The 17,506-nt window shown below is 38.3% G+C and overlaps 1 protein-coding gene across 1 annotated transcript in view; it reads left to right on the forward strand.

Moving 5' to 3' along the window:
- The window catches only part of fez2b (fasciculation and elongation protein zeta 2b), a gene marked incomplete at its 5' end in the record, with an annotated part of 62,148 nt that overhangs the window by 17,935 nt on the left and 26,707 nt on the right, over window positions 1–17,506 (forward strand). Inside the window, 3 exons of the mRNA XM_048601365.1 lie at window positions 2,885–3,029; window positions 14,251–14,519; window positions 16,420–16,446. Coding sequence (XP_048457322.1) covers window positions 2,885–3,029; window positions 14,251–14,519; window positions 16,420–16,446 — 441 coding nt within the window. The remainder of the gene's footprint in view (window positions 1–2,884; window positions 3,030–14,250; window positions 14,520–16,419; window positions 16,447–17,506) is intronic.

Here is a 17,506-nt window from a genome sequence, read left to right on the forward strand (position 1 = left end):
ACTCAATGTATGTGATATATCCCACAGCACAGTGTTCTGTCCTGACACTGAAATAACCAAGTTAGATCAATTTTCAAATCCTGGATTGAGCCTTCAAGCCACAACACTCCAGCCCTAATGTTTAATGAGAGATCAAAGACATACAGGTCTGAGAGCATGCATGGAATTTTCCCCTCCATTTAAGAGGTAGGTTAGGTATTGGGAAGGATAAATAATGGGGTGGGTTGACACTGGAGAGATACCTGCCCCCACCTTCCCACTACTTCTAATAAAGTTCTGGGTGGGAAGGTCCATGTGCCACATTCTCAACCACCACTCATTAAAGCCCTCATGTAGTCAATCAATAACCGCTTAAAGGCCTCAAAACAATATCAGCCTGATTCCTTCCTGTTAGGAAGGCAAGTAAAAATACTTGCTTTCCCAATAAGGAAATCAGGATGGTCTGCCTACCAGCTGGGTTTGGGATGGGAACTTCCATTTGCCCCATCTTTGACCAACTGGGAATATGAATAATGGTTAGGGGTTTGACCAATGCAAGCCTTCCCCTCTTCCGATGACTTCCACCCCATGATTCCCCTAAAAAGCACTTATTTCTTGTTGGTGCAAGTTTTCATAGCTTTGTAGCCCAGACCTCTTACAAATTTCTCCAACTCCACAAGGCAGGATTTTGTTGAAGAAGTACCTGATGAACTGAGAAGCCTGCTGGACTTCCTTGCTGCAGTGGGGGTGGGAGTAAGGGAAAGAGAAGAGTAGGTTTACCATTAGTGTGAAATTGCTTGGGACAGGAGATTGGAAGAGTTGGATTCTACAGAAGGTGGGGAAGTTGGATGAACAGTGGCTTGTGTAAAATTCTCATATTTAACCTCCCAGAAACACTGCTGTAAATAACTTGCCTTCTGGATTATGTCCATTTTACTCCTTTTACGAGCCAAAATTCCCAAACTTTAGGAAATGCATTTCTGTGCATTCAAAAGAAATCCAGTTAAACGAAAAGCATGGGAAATAGTAGCAGGAGTGTGCCGCTCAATCTGTTGCATCTGCTGTGCCATTCAAGCAGATCGTGGTTAATCATCCACCTCCATACAATTTATATCCCATTGTCCCAATATCCATTCATTTTAGAAATGTATCAGTTTTTGTGTTGCACATGCTCAATGACTGAGCGTCACAGCCTCTGGAGATAAAGAACTCCAAAAGTTTGTCACTGTCTCTGTGAAGTTCCTCTCCAACCTGAGAAATGGACAAATCTTCAGACAAAAAGTTTCTTAATTAGCCTTGCCAGATTTTTCCAGCTGGACTTCCAATGCAGGTTTCATCAAAATTGCTATAGTCCAGCAGCAGCATTGGCATAAATTGTTGCAGAAACCTTTTTTTTTGGTTTACAGCAATAACTACCATATTTCAGTAAATAAGACATGCAGCCTTTTTTTAATTAAAAATGATTAACCAACTTTTTAAAGAGTAGATTGCTTCCCCTGACACAGCTCTACAAATCCAGAAGTAGATGGTTTGTGGTCAATTTTGAGATTTAAAAGGATTTCAAATCTTATCTGTCACTAACCAATCCATTCTTGAGAATTAAAATTGTCCCTCTAACTCTGACTAGAAATGAACATGAGAAGTATTTGAAGTGTTATCCATTTTGTCAAGCTGATTGTTCCTCTTCGAATATTATAATGGGATTCTCACATCCATGAGTCAGACATTGAGCCTTAATTTAGTAGCATTGCTGAAAACGTAGCAATTCCTCGGTGTTGTGCTACAAGAGGGATTTAAATCTCTCAATTAACTGATTGAGATGAGAAGGCTTCTTACAGAGCTAGACTGAATATAAATGTTACAAAATGCTTGTACTGTCTTCTCAAATCACTTTTAACATAAAATTCTGTTTCATTTTTCCTATAAATTCAATTACATATTTATTGCTCATTGTACAAAAATAGGCATGTGGTTATTTAATGCAATTCTCAAAAAAACAGTTTTGTTACTTCCAGTTATTAAAATCTCATTGAGTTAAATATCTGAAAGCGCATTGCATTGGTGCATGTAAGTTTGTATTTTGTTGCGTTTTTAGCAAACTTTAAAACTGGGCCCTGAAATTCCCCAGTGCTTTTCTGGATGTGGGTAGTGGAAAGAGAGCCCTGTTTCTTACTTTGCTGTTCATTATGCAGTTGGTATGATACTATAACAGCTTAAATTTTAATTATCAGAATAAATTATGCAAAAGTGTTTTTATATTTCAAGAAGGCTGACTTGGATGCAAATAAGTTGTGCTGTTCCTTCTAAGCTCTTTGCCAGTTTGTACATAGAGGTTGCTTCTTCCTGTGGTCCAAAGAAGACCCGATATGAGCATCTGGAAACACTCCTGTATTCTACTGTCATTGAGTTGTCTGAGAACAGTTACAGCTGCTTAGTAGTCAAGTAAGCAACTGACTGAACAGGCACAGACTGATAACTTCTGTAAACTGCAGCAATTCTATCAAGCAGACCACCACAGCCTTCTCAAAGGCAACTAGCCAGCCACTCGCTGGCCTGCCAGTGGCGCCCATGTCCCAAGTGTGAATTTAAAGGAAAAAAATTTGCAAGACCTGTTCAGCTAGCTGCATGATACTAGTCTCCCTTTTAACATAATATGAAAGTATCTTTACACTATATTTACTTTCTTTAGCTCATGGATATTGTAAACTCTTAAAGTTGTGAATGTTTGTTTGTGATTTGACGTGGAGAAGTCGCTGAGTAACCAAGTATAAGTATCAAAGACTGAGTTGCTAGACCAATTGCTGCAGTAAATATTTTACTGTTACTGCCATTGGTTATCAATAGCAATTATGTGTGTATGCATGATAATGGGTGTGACAAAATTTCCTTCATCCTTCTTTATAAGGTCATCGAGGAAATTGAGGAAATGATGCAAGAATCTCCTGACCCTGAGGAAGATGACACACCCACACAGTCTGACCGACTTTCCATATTATCCCAGGAAATCCAGACGCTCAAAAGATCCAACACCAGCAATAGTTATGAAGAACGTAAGCGCTTTGGATGCATGTAATTAAAATTGGGTTATGGGAGTAGTGATTTGTGAAAAATTAGCAAAGTAAAGCAAAACTTTCAATGTTATTGTAGCAAAGATAACATGGGTGTATAATCCCTTAAAAGATTGTTGCAGTATTTTGTCTTAGCAGAGAGAATATCTGAGATAACAGTGAATTATTTGAAATAGATATGATGTTAAAAATTTTAAAATGTGCACCCTTTCAGATTTAATTTTGCCATATTTTTATAGAAGTCATGATGTGAGACAGGCTGATCAGGTGCACATACTAAGCAGATTGTCTTGTGCCAGTGTAGAGTGTGAAGCCCTGAAGTTTACTTTGGTTGTGTGCTGCATATTGTATTCCGAGTAATGCAAACTTTTATTATGCCAATCCCTGGCACTTAACCTGCCTTCTGCTTCAAATTGTCAATTAGCCTCACCTTAAGTGCATTTGACTGTATATTCCTTATGGCTTAAAAAACAAAGAACTGCATATGCAGAAATCTGAAACAAAAACAGAAATTGCTGAAGAAACCCAGGAGGTCTGGCAGCATCTGTGGAGAGAAAGCAGAGTCAACATTTTGATCCAGTGACCCTTCTTCACTCGACCGAAAATGATGACTCTTTCTCCACCGATGCTGCCAGATCTCCTGAGTTTGTCCAGCAATTTCTGTTTTCATGACTTACTAATATGAAAATCAATGAGCCATAAGTATTATTTCTGTAAAAAAGATGTGTATATATGGTTGTTAGGACTAAAGCGTTCAAAGGATATAGGGAGAAAATGGGAGCAGGATACTGAGTTGAATGATAGCCCATGATCGTATTGAATGGCAGAGCAGGCTTGAACGGCTAAATGGTCTCCTCATATGTTCTTTGTTTCTATTAAATGGTCAAGATTTGGGTGTTCAAAATATTTAACTTCGAAACTTTAGCATTTTTTTATCTCCTTAAGCAACATTAACTCATCTTTATATAGTACCCGTAATGTAATAAAATATCTCAAGACAATTCATAACAGCATTATAAATGACAACATTTGGCCATTAGACAATATAAAAATGGCTGATTAAAAATGAGATGCACAAAAGACTTAAATTAGGAGTGTAGATATCTCAGTGGGTTGTGGGGTTGGAGCAAGTTAGAGATAGGGAGGGGAAAACCGATGAAGATATTCAAAAGTGAAAATGAAAATTTTAAAATTAAGATTTTGCTTAACAGGTAGCCAGTGTAAGTCAGTGAACACCAAGTCGATGGGAGAACAGGACTTGTTGCTAATTATGACATGGGTAGCAGAGTTTTAAGAGTAAATTACTGCTGATGCTGGAATCTGTACTGAAAACAAAATGTGCTGGAAATCACAGCACGTCAGGCAGCATCTGTGGAGAGAGAACAGGCAAACATTTCAAGTCTAGATGATTCTTCAGAGCAGATGTGAAGTGTGGAGTGAAGGTGTAGAAAGGCTGCACCACTCCACCTCTCCACCCCTCCCGCCCACTATTGCATAAATGCAGCCCCTTCTACACTTCACGTCAGCTCTGCTGAAGAATCATCCAGACTTGAAACATTAGCTTGCTCTTTCTCCATGGATGCTGCTTAATCCACTGTGATTTCCAGCATTTTTTGTTTTTGGTAGCAGCATTTTGTTTGGCATAAAGTTTACAGGCGGTAGAGTGCTGGAGATTAGCCAGGAATGAATTGCTATTGACAAGTCTGGGGGTAACAGAAGAATGCATGAGGTTTTCAGCAGCAAATGAACTGGAATGGACAAAGTTGGATGACATTTACGGAGGTTGAAATAGATATTTGTGCCAAGTGCAAGAATATGAGATTGCAAGGTTTTCTCATGGTAAAATGTGACACGGGGTGCAAACTGACAAGCTTAACCTTGCACTGTTGCTTGGAAGATGGGTGAAGTCTGTAGCTGAGGAACGGAGTTTGAAGCAGTGCCTGCAAATAAATGATTTCTGTCTTCCAAATATTTAATTTTGAGGAAATTTTTGCTTATGAAGTATTGGATCTGGATAAGCAGAAAATAATTCAGCAACAGGTGAAGAGTAGTGAGTTGGTGAGGTAGAAATGGGTATTGTCAGTGTACATGTGAAAAACTGTGCTGAGTCTCTGGGACTCTATTTACATGAGATGAAAGAGGGGGCTATAGATTGATTCCTGGGCACCATGTGACTTAATGGTGAGCTGGAAAGTAAAGAAGCTGTTTCTGGCTATGTGATAATTAAAGGATTAGACAAGCCTGATCCAGTTGGATGACTGTGGAGAGGCCTTGAAATGAAGATGATTTGATCAGCTATGTCAAAGGCTTCACACCGGTCAAGATAGATTGGGCTTGACTGTTCTAGTGTACTTTTGTTTTGTTAAGTAGGATGTCATTTGCAAGTTTGATAAATGTTTCAGCAAAGGCAGAAACCTGGTTGGAAGGATTCATGAATGGAAAGGTGGGAATAGATTTGAGGCAGCAGCACTTTCATGATCTTTAGAGAGGAAAGAGAGGTTGGAGAAGGCACAGTGGTGTGCAAGGACTATGGAGTGAAGAATTGATCTTCTGAGAACATGGATGATAGTAGATTTCAAGGAGAGAGAGAACCATTTACAGTATCTGCTTATGCAGGGTTCAAAAGGGAAAATTAGGTTCTATTGCCACATCCTTCACCAGGAAGCGTAAGTGAGCATAGCTTTTTGTTTAACATCAATAACAATTTATAGGTACCTTTTCTTGATCACTTCCCCCTTCCATCTCCATTGCGTTAACAACAAACGTGTATGATTTGTGGCAAAACAGATAGCCTCTTTGTTTTTGCCACGAGATGATTCACAGGAGCAACTGTAGTTCCTTATCCTGCTTTCATTTAACTCGCTTCCTCTTGGAAGGACTTTCATTTCTGTCGTCATGATGGATTTTGATTATTCAGTCATGATAAACCAATGTCTCTCAATGTAAATGAATGAACTGTAGAATATGGTTCCAAAATACCGAGATAAATCCTGTGTCCTATATTGTGAAATCGGAATTTGATGAATTTACTCAGGTAAACCAAGGCCTCTAATTTACCATACAGGTTATTCAGAACAAAATACAAATTAATTTTCAAACCTAAATGTAGTATAGAGGGATCTTAATGAGCAATGTAATTCCATAATAAAAATGGAAAGTGCTAGAAGTACTCAGTAGATCTGGCAAAATCTGTGGAGAGAGAAAGTTAACTTTTCAAGTCAAATATGACTACTTGATGAAATGGCCATCATTTATACCAAAATACATAGAAAATCATTTAGAATTTATGAAGATTTTCACTTCTTTTCAGTTAATTGAGTTGTACATCTTCCACGGCAGCAACTTACTGGATTGTCAGATCCCAGTTGTAACGATTACCTTCAGGAGGATGAGGATAGTTTCTTCTTATCTTTCCTTTTTATGTCCCAAACACATCAAAGGTGAAATAGCATCCTTAAGTGGGCAAAAATCGCACTAAACTGAATTGCAACATATTTGAAAGAGATTAATTCTTTACAACTAGCAGTGTGCATTTGGACTGCGTAGAATGGTAGCATTTCTTTTAATAATTTCTGAAGAATGTTCAAATTACCTTTTTAGTATACAAGTTTTACATTTACTTGTTTCGTAAAAACCATAGAGTGATGAAATGAATTGTTTTATAGAAGTAACTTTTTTCATGTACACTTATTACATAGTTTAGGAAGCTGCTAGCCTCAATCTTCATTTATGGAATATGAATATTTGCAATCTAGTCTGTCAAAGTAGATCACGTGTACACAGACGAGAGCATTGCGGGACAGAAAAAATCAGCAGAAGCTTTAACCTTGAAAGTCACAGCTCTATACCTTGGAATGTGTTAGGATGACGAGTAATCCAACACTTGAATTGTGGTGCAAAATTGTATTTTGTGGGTTCATAGCCATGATTTTCCATAGACTTGATACAGCCCAAAGACAATTCAATCACTAAATTAACCTTGACCATTCTTTAAACAGTCTGGCAACAGGTTACAGAGGATTGGTGCCTGAAAGTGTGTCTTGATGTGATCTGACACTAAACTGGAGTTTACAAAATAATGCCATGGGAACAGCTAAGAAATGAATTGTAAACCAAATTATTTTCTTCTCTGCTCTATACATATTGTTAGCAATAAAGTTGTTATTCATCTATACCAGAGGAGAAATTTCAAATCTAATAGTTGCGTAAATAAGAGTAGCTTGCTGGAAGCTCAATTTGCCAGATCTCATGAGATAACGGAACAAAATAAATGGTCAGTGATAACATGCACTACAAAGTGAAACAGGCTGACAGTAAATTAATGTAACTGATGAATTATTATATTAATAATTAATACAATTAAAAGTTTGATGTCCGCAGGAGAAACAGCATGATATAGAAAACAATACTTCATTCCTTGGCCTCTAATGACAGTGGTTATTTTTCTTTGTCACAATCATCCAACAGGGTGGTGCAGAATCTGTTTGATATGCTTGCCTTTATTGGTCAGTGCATTGAGTATAGGAGTTGGAAGGTCACGTTGCGGCTGTACAGGACATTGGTTAGACCACTTTTGGAAGACTGCATTCAATTCTGTTGTACCTGCCATAGGAAAGATGTTGTGAAACTTGGAGATTCTACAAGGATGTTGCCGGGTTTGAGCTATAGAGAGAGGCTGAGTGGGCTGGGGCTATGAGGGGCATGGATAGGGTAAATAGACAAGGTCATTTTTCTGAGGTGGCAGGGGGTGGGGAGTCCAGAACTAGAGGGCACAGATTTCAAGTGAGAGGGGAAAGATTTAAAAGGGATCTGAGGGGCAACTTTTTCATGCAGAAGGTGGAGCATGTATGGAATGAGCTGCCAGAGGAGGTGGTGGAGGCTGGTACAATTAGAACATTTAAAAGGCGTCTGGATGGGTATATGAATAGGAAGGGTTTAGAGGGATATGGACTAAATGCTAGCAAACTGGACTAGATTAATGTAGGGTATCTGGTTGGCATGGATGAGTTGCATCGAAAGGTCTCTTTCCATGCTGTATGTCTTTATGAATCTATGATAACAAATTATTGGTTTAATTATGAAAGTTGATATTTTTGAAAATACAAAAATACAAAACACAACTTTCTTTTAATTTATTTTTAGGATGTATTTGATATGAGCAAGATTGCATTTATTGCTATTTTCATTACTTTTAGAAAATGATTGACCACCTTTGGGAAGCATTACTGTCATTTATCTGGTAGGACTCTTAAAATGTTAACTAGGAAGTCCTGGGATTTTGGTCCAGTGCCAGTGTCAGTGAATGGATGGCAGTATATGCCATGTCAGGTTGGTGTTTAACTAACAGGAATTTGGAGGTTATGGTAAATTGCATGATCCTCTAGTGCATGACAGTAAAAATTGTAGGCCTAAAAGATTATTTCTGAAGAACGTTTAACAAGTTGTTACACTTTATCTGTAAATAGCATTTACTGCAGACACAATACAGTGGTGGAGAGGATGGACTTTCAATCTACTGGGAAGGACACAGATCAAATGAACAGCTTTGATCTGGATGGTCCTGAGGCTCTTGACTAGTAGTTGTTGTTATTGATGGGCATGATAGTAACCAGTTATGAAAAATTACTTTTTCTGAAAATGCAATTTTGATGCATCAGGTTCAGTTGAAGCCTTGGTGCAGGGATGACTGGAAAATGGGAAGCCTTCAAAAATGAGATAACGAGTCCATAGATGGTATGTTCCTGTTAGATTGAAGGGCAAGGCTGGTGAGTGTAGGGAATGTTGGATGACTAAAGAAACTGAGGTTTTGGTCAAGAAAAGAAGGAAGCATATTGTCAGGTATAGACAGTAGAGATTGAGTCAATCCCTAGAAGAGTATTAAGGTAGTAGGAGTAGACTTGAGAGGGAAATCAGGAGGGCAAAAAGAGATGGGGGAGATACTAAATGAGTATTTTGCATCAGTGTTTATTGTGGAGAAGGATATGGAAGGCATAGAATGTGGGGAAATAAGTAGTGACATCTTGAAAAATATCCATATTACAGAGGAAGAGGTGCTAGATGGCTTAAAACACATGAAGGTGGATAAATCCCCAGGACCTGATCAAGTGTACCCTAGAAGCTAGGGAAGTGATTGCTTGGGCCCTTTGCTGAGATATTTGTACCATCGATAGCCACAGGTGAGGTTCCAGAAAACTGGAGGTTGGCTAACCTGGTGTCACTATTTAAGAAAGGTGGTAAGGAAAAACCAGGAAACTGTAGACCGATGAGCCTGACATCGGTGGTGGGCAAGTTGTTGGAGGGGATCGTGAGGGACAGGATTTACATGTATTTGGAAAGGCAAGAACTGATGAGGGATAGTTAACATGGCTTTATGTATGGGTAATCAGTGTCTCACTAACTTATTTGAGTTTTTTGAAGAATGCTGGTTGAGATACAACCACTGTTTCATTGAAAGCAATGCAGAAAATAATTCCAACTGTACTATTGCAAAGAAACACAGAAAATTGGAGCAGGGATCAACCATTCAACCCTTCAAGCATGCTCAACCATTCAATATGATCATGGCTTATCATCCAATTCAGAACTCTATTCTCACTTTCTGTTCATTTCCTTTTGATTCCTTTATCTCCTAAGAACTATATCTGACTCTTTCTTGAAAACGTTCAATGTTCACTTTAATCCCTGCATGATAGTGAGATCCACATTCTTGCCACTGTTTTTAGTTAAAAAGGTTTCTTCTACATCCTGTATTGGTTTTGCTGGTGACTATTTTGTATTGGAGGGCTTTAGCACAGTGGATAGCATCCCTGCCTCTGAGCTAGAAGCTCTGAGTTTGAGTTCCACCTACCTCGATGGCCAAGGAAGGTGTCTTTATGACACAACCAATCATGTTGAACATGAATCTGCAAATCCTTCCAACGGACACTAATGACAGCAATAGCAGGAGAGATTATTGGTCAACCTTGTAATTCGAAGAATATTGGAATTTCTTATAAAGATTCACAGTTCCAGACTACAACATTGTAGGTGAAAGTGTCACGGCAACTTGGATGTACTGAGTGAATTGTAACACCACCACCTAACATTGATTTATAGTTATACTCTTATCTAGTTAGTTGTCTCTGTGTCTTTTCCATTTAAACATTCATAATTTGTTGGGACCAAACCTATCGATCTTTCCTCCTATGTATACCTACCCATTCTTGGTAACATCCTTGTAAGCTTTCTCTGCATCACCTAGTGTTTCTAATTTTTTTAATTTAATAGAAATCTAAATGTGGTTCCCCATTTTTTTTCAATTGTGCATCTAGAAATAAAGTATTTTGTATGATTCCCTTTTTTTGATGGCCTTGCTAACAGCTGATACAACTTGTGGTGATTAGTGTTGACTCTCCAAGATCCCTTTCTTCTTTTACCTCTTCTTCCTAGTAATAAGTGACTTTTCTGTTCTTTCTGCCAAAATGTGCCACCTCACATCGGTGTTGTACTTCATTTGACAACTATTTGCCCTTTCTGCCAGTTTATTAATGTCCTCTTATAATTTATTGCAGTCCTCAACTTCCTCCTCCATCCACTGCCACCACCCCATTGCAATTTGTTGTTATCTGCATCCTTAGAAATTCAGTTTTTGATTTCAAAATCCACATTGTCAGTGTACAAAATGAAGAGTAGTGGTTCCAGCACTGATCTTTGTGAAACGCCATTTTGCTCCACTCTGCATGATTACCCTTAATCCCCACTTTCTGCATTCTAACAATCCATTCCAGATTAGATCCCAGTGTTATTGTCTAATAGTTGTTAGAGTTGTTTGCTTGCAAAGTGAATTTGCCTACTTTGCACAGTTCCCCTTGCAACATGTTAAAACAAGGGGCAAAACTGGAAAGATAACCAGTATTCAAACCCTATAAAAGTCACAAGTGACACAAAGGTAATTATAAAAGGAGGACTTTCAATCTGCAAGTTGGAGGTGTTTGCTCTGTCCTCATGGGATACAGATTTTGTTATTGATAACTGTGGGGGGGTGGAAAGTAAATTGTCTAAAAAGAAAACAAGTACTCAAACTTTCAATCTTGTTTATGAACGCAGACTTTGTTTTCAAGTTCATTTGTGGAAATTGGCCATTTGGATGTGAACTTTAAAAATAGTATTGTTAAAGGAATACAATGAACTTAAAGTTCAAGAGAATTAATTTGTAAATTGTTTTCAATGTTGATAATTGGAACTAAAGCTGGGGCAAAATAAATATTGGGTCAGTTTGGACAATGTAAATGCAGGAAATTGACAATTATTATGGGTTTGAGGTTGTAGACTTGCTCACTGAGCCAGTGTGTTTGATTGCAGACGTTTCATCACCCGGCTAGGTAACATCGTCCGTGTGCCTCCGGTGAAGTGTTGGTGTTCTGTCCCGCTTGTTATTTATATGCCGCAGTTTGCTTGGGTGGTTGGCATTAATTCCGGTTCTGTTTTTCAGTGGTTTGTATATCGGATCCAGTTCAATGTGTTTGTTGATGGAATTCCCTATGGAATACCAGGCCTCCAGGAATTCACTGGCATGTCTCTGATTGGCTTGTGCTATTATGGATGTGTTGTCCCAGTCGAATTTGTGTCCTTTGTCCGTGTGTATTGAGACCAGTGAGAATGGGTCGTGTCTCTTGGTGACTAGTTGGTGTTCATGTATCCTTATTGTCAGCGTTCTTCCAGTTTGACCTATGTAATGTTTCTCACAGTCCTTGCATGGTATTTTGTATATTACATTAGTTTTATTGGTTGTGGGTACGGGATCTTTTATGTTCATCAGTTAACTGTCGCAGGGTGGTTGTTGGTTTGTGGGCTACCCTGATACCTATGGGTCTGAGTAGTCTTGTGGTCATCGTTGATACGTCTCTGATGTACAGTAGGGTGTCTGGCTGTGTTGTGTCTTCTTGTTGTGGTCTGTCACGGAGGTAATGGCAGATTGTGCTTTTTGGGTCATTCCTTTCAAAAACTCTGTATAAGTGCTCCTGTTCTGCATTGCGCAATTCCGTGTTGCTGCAGTGTGTTGTGGCCCATTTGAATAATGTCCTGATGCAGCTCCGTTTATGGGTGTTGTGGTGGTTGCTGGAGTAATTAAATATCTGGGCCATACGTGTGGTCTTTCTGGAGTTTCTAGCCTGGAGGTTCCTGTTGCTCTTGTGTTCTACCATTATGTCTAGGAAGGGTAATTGGTTATTGGAATAAAATTCACAGAAGAAGAAAACCGTGAGAATGTTGTTTGTGTTGGTGGGTTTCTTCTTGTCTTGTGCGTTTGATACACGAAGGTGTCATCTACATAGCAGACCCAGGGTTTGGGTTGTATAGTGGGGAGCACCACAGCCCGGAACACACTCTTTTTTTACAGATGATTTAGCAATAGATAGAGTCAAGGAACTGAGAGTTTGTGCATTTATGTGTATAAAACAGTATGGAATCTGCAAATTAAATATTGTCCTTTTCCTTCAGGCTTAAATATCAAAAATGTTCTGAGACGTGTAGGCACAAGTGCATTAATCGGTGCTTTCAACAGAAAGGAAGAGAGAACAGGTTTTGAAGTGCCGCAGATGGATTATACTGAGAATCTATGTGAAAACACTGCAGTTCAAATGCTTCTGAGCTAGATTAAGGGATATCTGCAACCATACTTAATACAAAAAATGCACAGGAAATAATGAATAATGTAGATACAGGCACCCTTGAAATCCAGTTTTGTGAGGCAAAGGAAGGGGGAAAAAAGGCACAGTATATATCTTTTGTCATGTAGAAAAATCAAGCTGTTAGTTTTTCTTGTTGTTTAGCAACTGGAATACTTAATTGTAGAGAAGATGAAAGGAAATAGTAAAAAAAAAAGCCATGCAGGAAGAGTGCTGATATTTAGGTAAACGTTTTTGTCTACCTGTAAGAATGTAAGGTAAATATGTTTGATTATGTAACTCACAATATGTGAAAAGTCACCTGGTGACACAGAGCTTGAATATTGCCAAAAAGGCAAATGTGTTGCCAAAGCTTTCTATTTTGCACTTATCAGGATGAACCAAAGATGGTAAATTTCAAATGATAACACTTTACAGTATGTGAGGAAAAAAAAGAGTTGGTTGGTTAGCATGTCGACTGATTGGCTGAGGTATTATTATGGAGAAGGCAACCAGGAACTATAGAGCCCCAAGCCTCCAGGTAACTTGAAAAATATGCAAAGCTTGAATATATTCTTTTTACAGAGTTTGTTCATTTGCAGCAAAGAGGTCCACACATATTAGAGACAAAAAAAACTGCCGATGCTGGAATCCAAGGTAGACAGACAGGAGGTTGGAAGAACACAGCAAGCCAGGCCGCATTTGGAGGAAAGGAGAAGTCAATGTTTTGGGTATTACCCTTCTTCAGTCCTTCAGTTCACCATGTATTGCCCAATTTCAAAATCGCTTCTGACAGATGATGCTTTGTTTTGGATTTTGCATGTTAGGTTGGTTGGATATAATTGCAACTCTGCCTGTTACAAACAGCTGAAGGAATGCACTTAAAAAAAAAAAAAAAAATACCTGGAGGCTTGAGAATCAATAGTTCCTTGGTATATTTTCCATGACACAGACTTTGGCCAATCAAAATCAACTTGTCAGTTAATTATACCCCCCTTTCCTCTTGTAGTATAAATTGTTATTGTTGTTTGAAATTTGGTATTGTTGCATTCACCTTTTTGAGTTCAAGATGAAAAGCTCCAGCAACATGTCTGTTTTATGAAAAAAATCACTATATATTGGGGTTACATAAACTAGGGAAGAAAATTGTAAACAGGACTACTTCCAAGCTTGCTGAATAAATGGATGGAGCATCCCTCAACCATGTTAACCTCATGGTTTTGTTATTGGGGATATGATTAACGTATGTTTTGGTACCTGATTGACATGCTCTGTGAGGATGCTGTTGCAATTTGGGTTAGAGGACATTAAACGGCAGGTCATTCGGTATCTGAAAATGATTTTCTGCTTTCAGTTAACCTTAATGAATGACTGTAGGTCATATGTACTTCTCATCTATTGATCAATGGTTTGATAATGCAAAGTCGTATTTGCTTGATTTTCCAAAAAGACAAAGCTCAAAATGGCTGCAATCTTGTACTTTGAACTGCCCCAGAGTTCTTTATTCCATTTGTACATTTTGCTTGGCTTTTCAGCTACTTCTGTTAACCATTTTTCAGGTGTGAAGCGATTGCCCATAGCTGAATTAAATGAGCTTCTGGAGGAGATTGAGACTACAATAAAACACTACTCGGAGGAACTGATTCAACAGTTAGCATTGCGTGATGAGCTAGAGTTTGAAAAAGAGGTGAAAAACAGCTTCATCTCGATACTTATTGAGGTTCAAAACAAACAGAAGGAGCACAGGGAAACAATGAAGAAGAAAAAGAAACAAAAGAATGGAAGCCCTCAAAACGGAAAGCCGGAGAAAAGTCACGTGCCAGGAACGGTGAGTCATAGACTCTATTACTGCAGGGACAAACCTCTCTACATTATCTTTGAGTGCTCTTTAATTCAAATAATATTAATTCAGTAAACTATTTTTACAAGATGGGTGAGAATTGTTTTAGTTTATTTGTGGATGGAAGGTTATTGAGGTAAAGAATTAAAAATAACGATTGATCAGATTCGGCATCGCTTTATTGTGGCACATTGTAAACCAGCATTCTCTTGAGAGAAGGAGCAGGAGAGAAGGCATCAATTTAAAATGTCATGGCTGTAGAATTGTTTGATCTACTGACAGAGGCGGTGGTGTGATCCTATTAGTTGAATACAAGCTGTCAGACTTGTGCTTTCTGACGTATCTTTTGACAGAATAGTAATGAGCAAAGGCGATATAAATACATCTTCATGCTTTTACCGTGATTTTATCCAATACCCTTACCACTTTAACTCCCATTTTAATGTTCTGACATGAGTAGTTTTTAGAATATGCATTAGATCAGATGATAAACTGTCAGATTATATCTTATTAATGTTTTTCATGCTGCCAGACTGACAGCTAAGGAAGCAAAGGTTTAGTTACAGGAACCAAATCAAATGATTTTCTCCTTTTATGTACTTGGAATAAATTCCCAGATGAAGGTATTGAGAAATGCATGACTGCTTTGTATAGACATTGATGGTCTCCCAGTGTACTGAATCCTCCCCATTTCCACTTAGTGGCAATAAAGCAGTCTGTGCATGATCTTATTCGCCCAGAGTTGTTTAAAGGTCATAACCACGTGATTTTCTGGCTGTGGACTTTCCTCCGTGTTGTCACACTGATTATGTTGCAAAAGGTTTATGGGTCTTTTGTTGTTTAAAACAGTGACAGCTAACACACAGAAACCAAGACTTGCATGCGTTTTTCTCCCCTGAGCGAATTCAGTGGATTTACACATCAGATAGCTGTGTGTGATGCAAAAACTAGAAGGTTTCCTTGGAAGGAAAAGGATAATTTCATGAGTGTTTCTATGCATGTGAATATTGCTACATCCCTACACCAGATTTTTTTAAAAAACTTGTTCACTGGATGTGTGCATCGCTATCCAGACCTGCATATATTACCCATTCCTAATTGCTCTTGAAAAGATGGTGGTGAACTGCCTTGACTCACTGCAGTTATTGGAATGCAATAACACCCACAGTACTACTAGAAAGGGAGATCCACAACAATGAAGAAACAGCAAAATAATTCCTAATCAGGATGGTGTTTGGCTTAGAGCGAGCTTGCATCTGTTCCCATGCATCTGGTGCTGTAGTCCTGTTAGGTGGTTCATGTCATTAGTTTAGAAGGTACTGTTGAAGGAGCCTAGGTGGGGTGCTGCAGAGCATCTGTACTGCTGTACCAAAAAGGAGTTCCAGGATTTTGACCCCAAGGCAGTGAAGAAACATCTGTATATTTCCAAGTCAGGATGGTATATGGGTTGAAGGGAAATTTGCAGGTGGTGATCCCATGCATCTGCCAAAAATGAAGCCTTTCTAGTACACTTCTATTTTCAAAAAAAAAATTTGAAGTTGACTTGCAGTTATGTCTTACAGTTGCAGTATTTATAGAGACTTTTAGATCAGTATTTTACAGAGTGAATCACATTTTAGAAACATTTTGGTTCTTTGAGATGCCCTGCCTGGTTTGACATTAACAAAGCAATACTTATCAAAGTTTTATTGTCCTTGCTTGTTAACTTATCCAAAAGCACAATTTTCTTCTTGTTTCTAGAACAGATAAAAGACTTACTTAGATAATACGTATAGTAAGCAGATTTTTTTTAATCTCTGCCCACCACCCTTTCTTTCAAAGTATATATTTTTAGGATGTCTTCTCCCTGTCTTGGTGGCTAGCTGTTTCATCTTTTTTTAACCTGCAGGGATCCGGCAAAGTTCTTTCAACCAAGGCAAGCAAGTTTCGATGACAGCACTTCTGGGATTCAAATTTAAGATTTTAATTGAAGGTTTAAGCTTTAAATAGATTTTTCTTTGTGGGATATCTATCATCTTTAAGCAAATTAATAAAGCAAAGTATAAAAAGAAATATATTTGGATTGCCAAATCTGTGTCATATGCACGACTTACTTTTGGAAGGATAGGCAGGAAGGAAAAGGAGGTGGTATAACTTTGTTAGTAAAGGAAGAGATCAATGCTGTAGGGAGAAATGATACAGACACTGAAGATCAGAATGTAGAATCAGTTAGGGTAGAAATAAAAAGTAGCAAGGTAAAGCAGTTCCTCATGGAAGTAATCTATAGGTCCACAAGCAGTAGCTCCATTGTGGGGCACAATATAAACTAAGAAATACTGCAGGCTTGTAAGAAAAGTATGACAATAATCATGGGTGATTTTAGTATGTATATAAACAGAACTAATCAAATTGGTAAGGGTAGCTTTGAGGGAGAGTTCATTGAATGTATTCAAGAATGTTTCTCGGAGCAATATATTGGGGAACCAAGCAGGAGCCAGCTGTTCTAGATTTGGTATTCTGTAATGAGGTGGGATTAGTTAATGATTTCTTAGTAAGGCATCCTGTAGGGAAGAATGATCATAGAGTATAATTTCAAATTCAGTTGGAGAGCGAGAAACTGGAGCGTTCTGGAGTTAAACAAAGATAATTACATAGGCATGAAGACAGGTTTGGCCCTGGTGGACTGGGCAGGTATACGAACAATAGGACATTTGATGAGTAGTGGCAGATGTTTAGGGAGATATTCAATTTCTCCCAAGTGATATATATTCCAGAGAGGAAGAATTGTAAGGTGCGGGGCAAACAAGCTAAGCAAGAAAAAATAACGTGAAGTCAAAAACTAAGACATACCATATTGCAAAGGCCAGCAGCAGGCTGGAAGATTGGGAAAGTATTAAAGATCAATAAAGAGTTACTTTTTTAAAAAAAAGTAATAAAACAAAGCATTTTTGCTTTTCTTACATTCCAGGCAGTTCAGAAGACATCTATTAAATTGA

Source organism: Rhincodon typus, chromosome 9 (assembly GCF_021869965.1).
Source record: "Rhincodon typus isolate 14 chromosome 9, sRhiTyp1.1, whole genome shotgun sequence".
Taxonomy (NCBI): Eukaryota; Metazoa; Chordata; class Chondrichthyes; order Orectolobiformes; family Rhincodontidae; genus Rhincodon; species Rhincodon typus.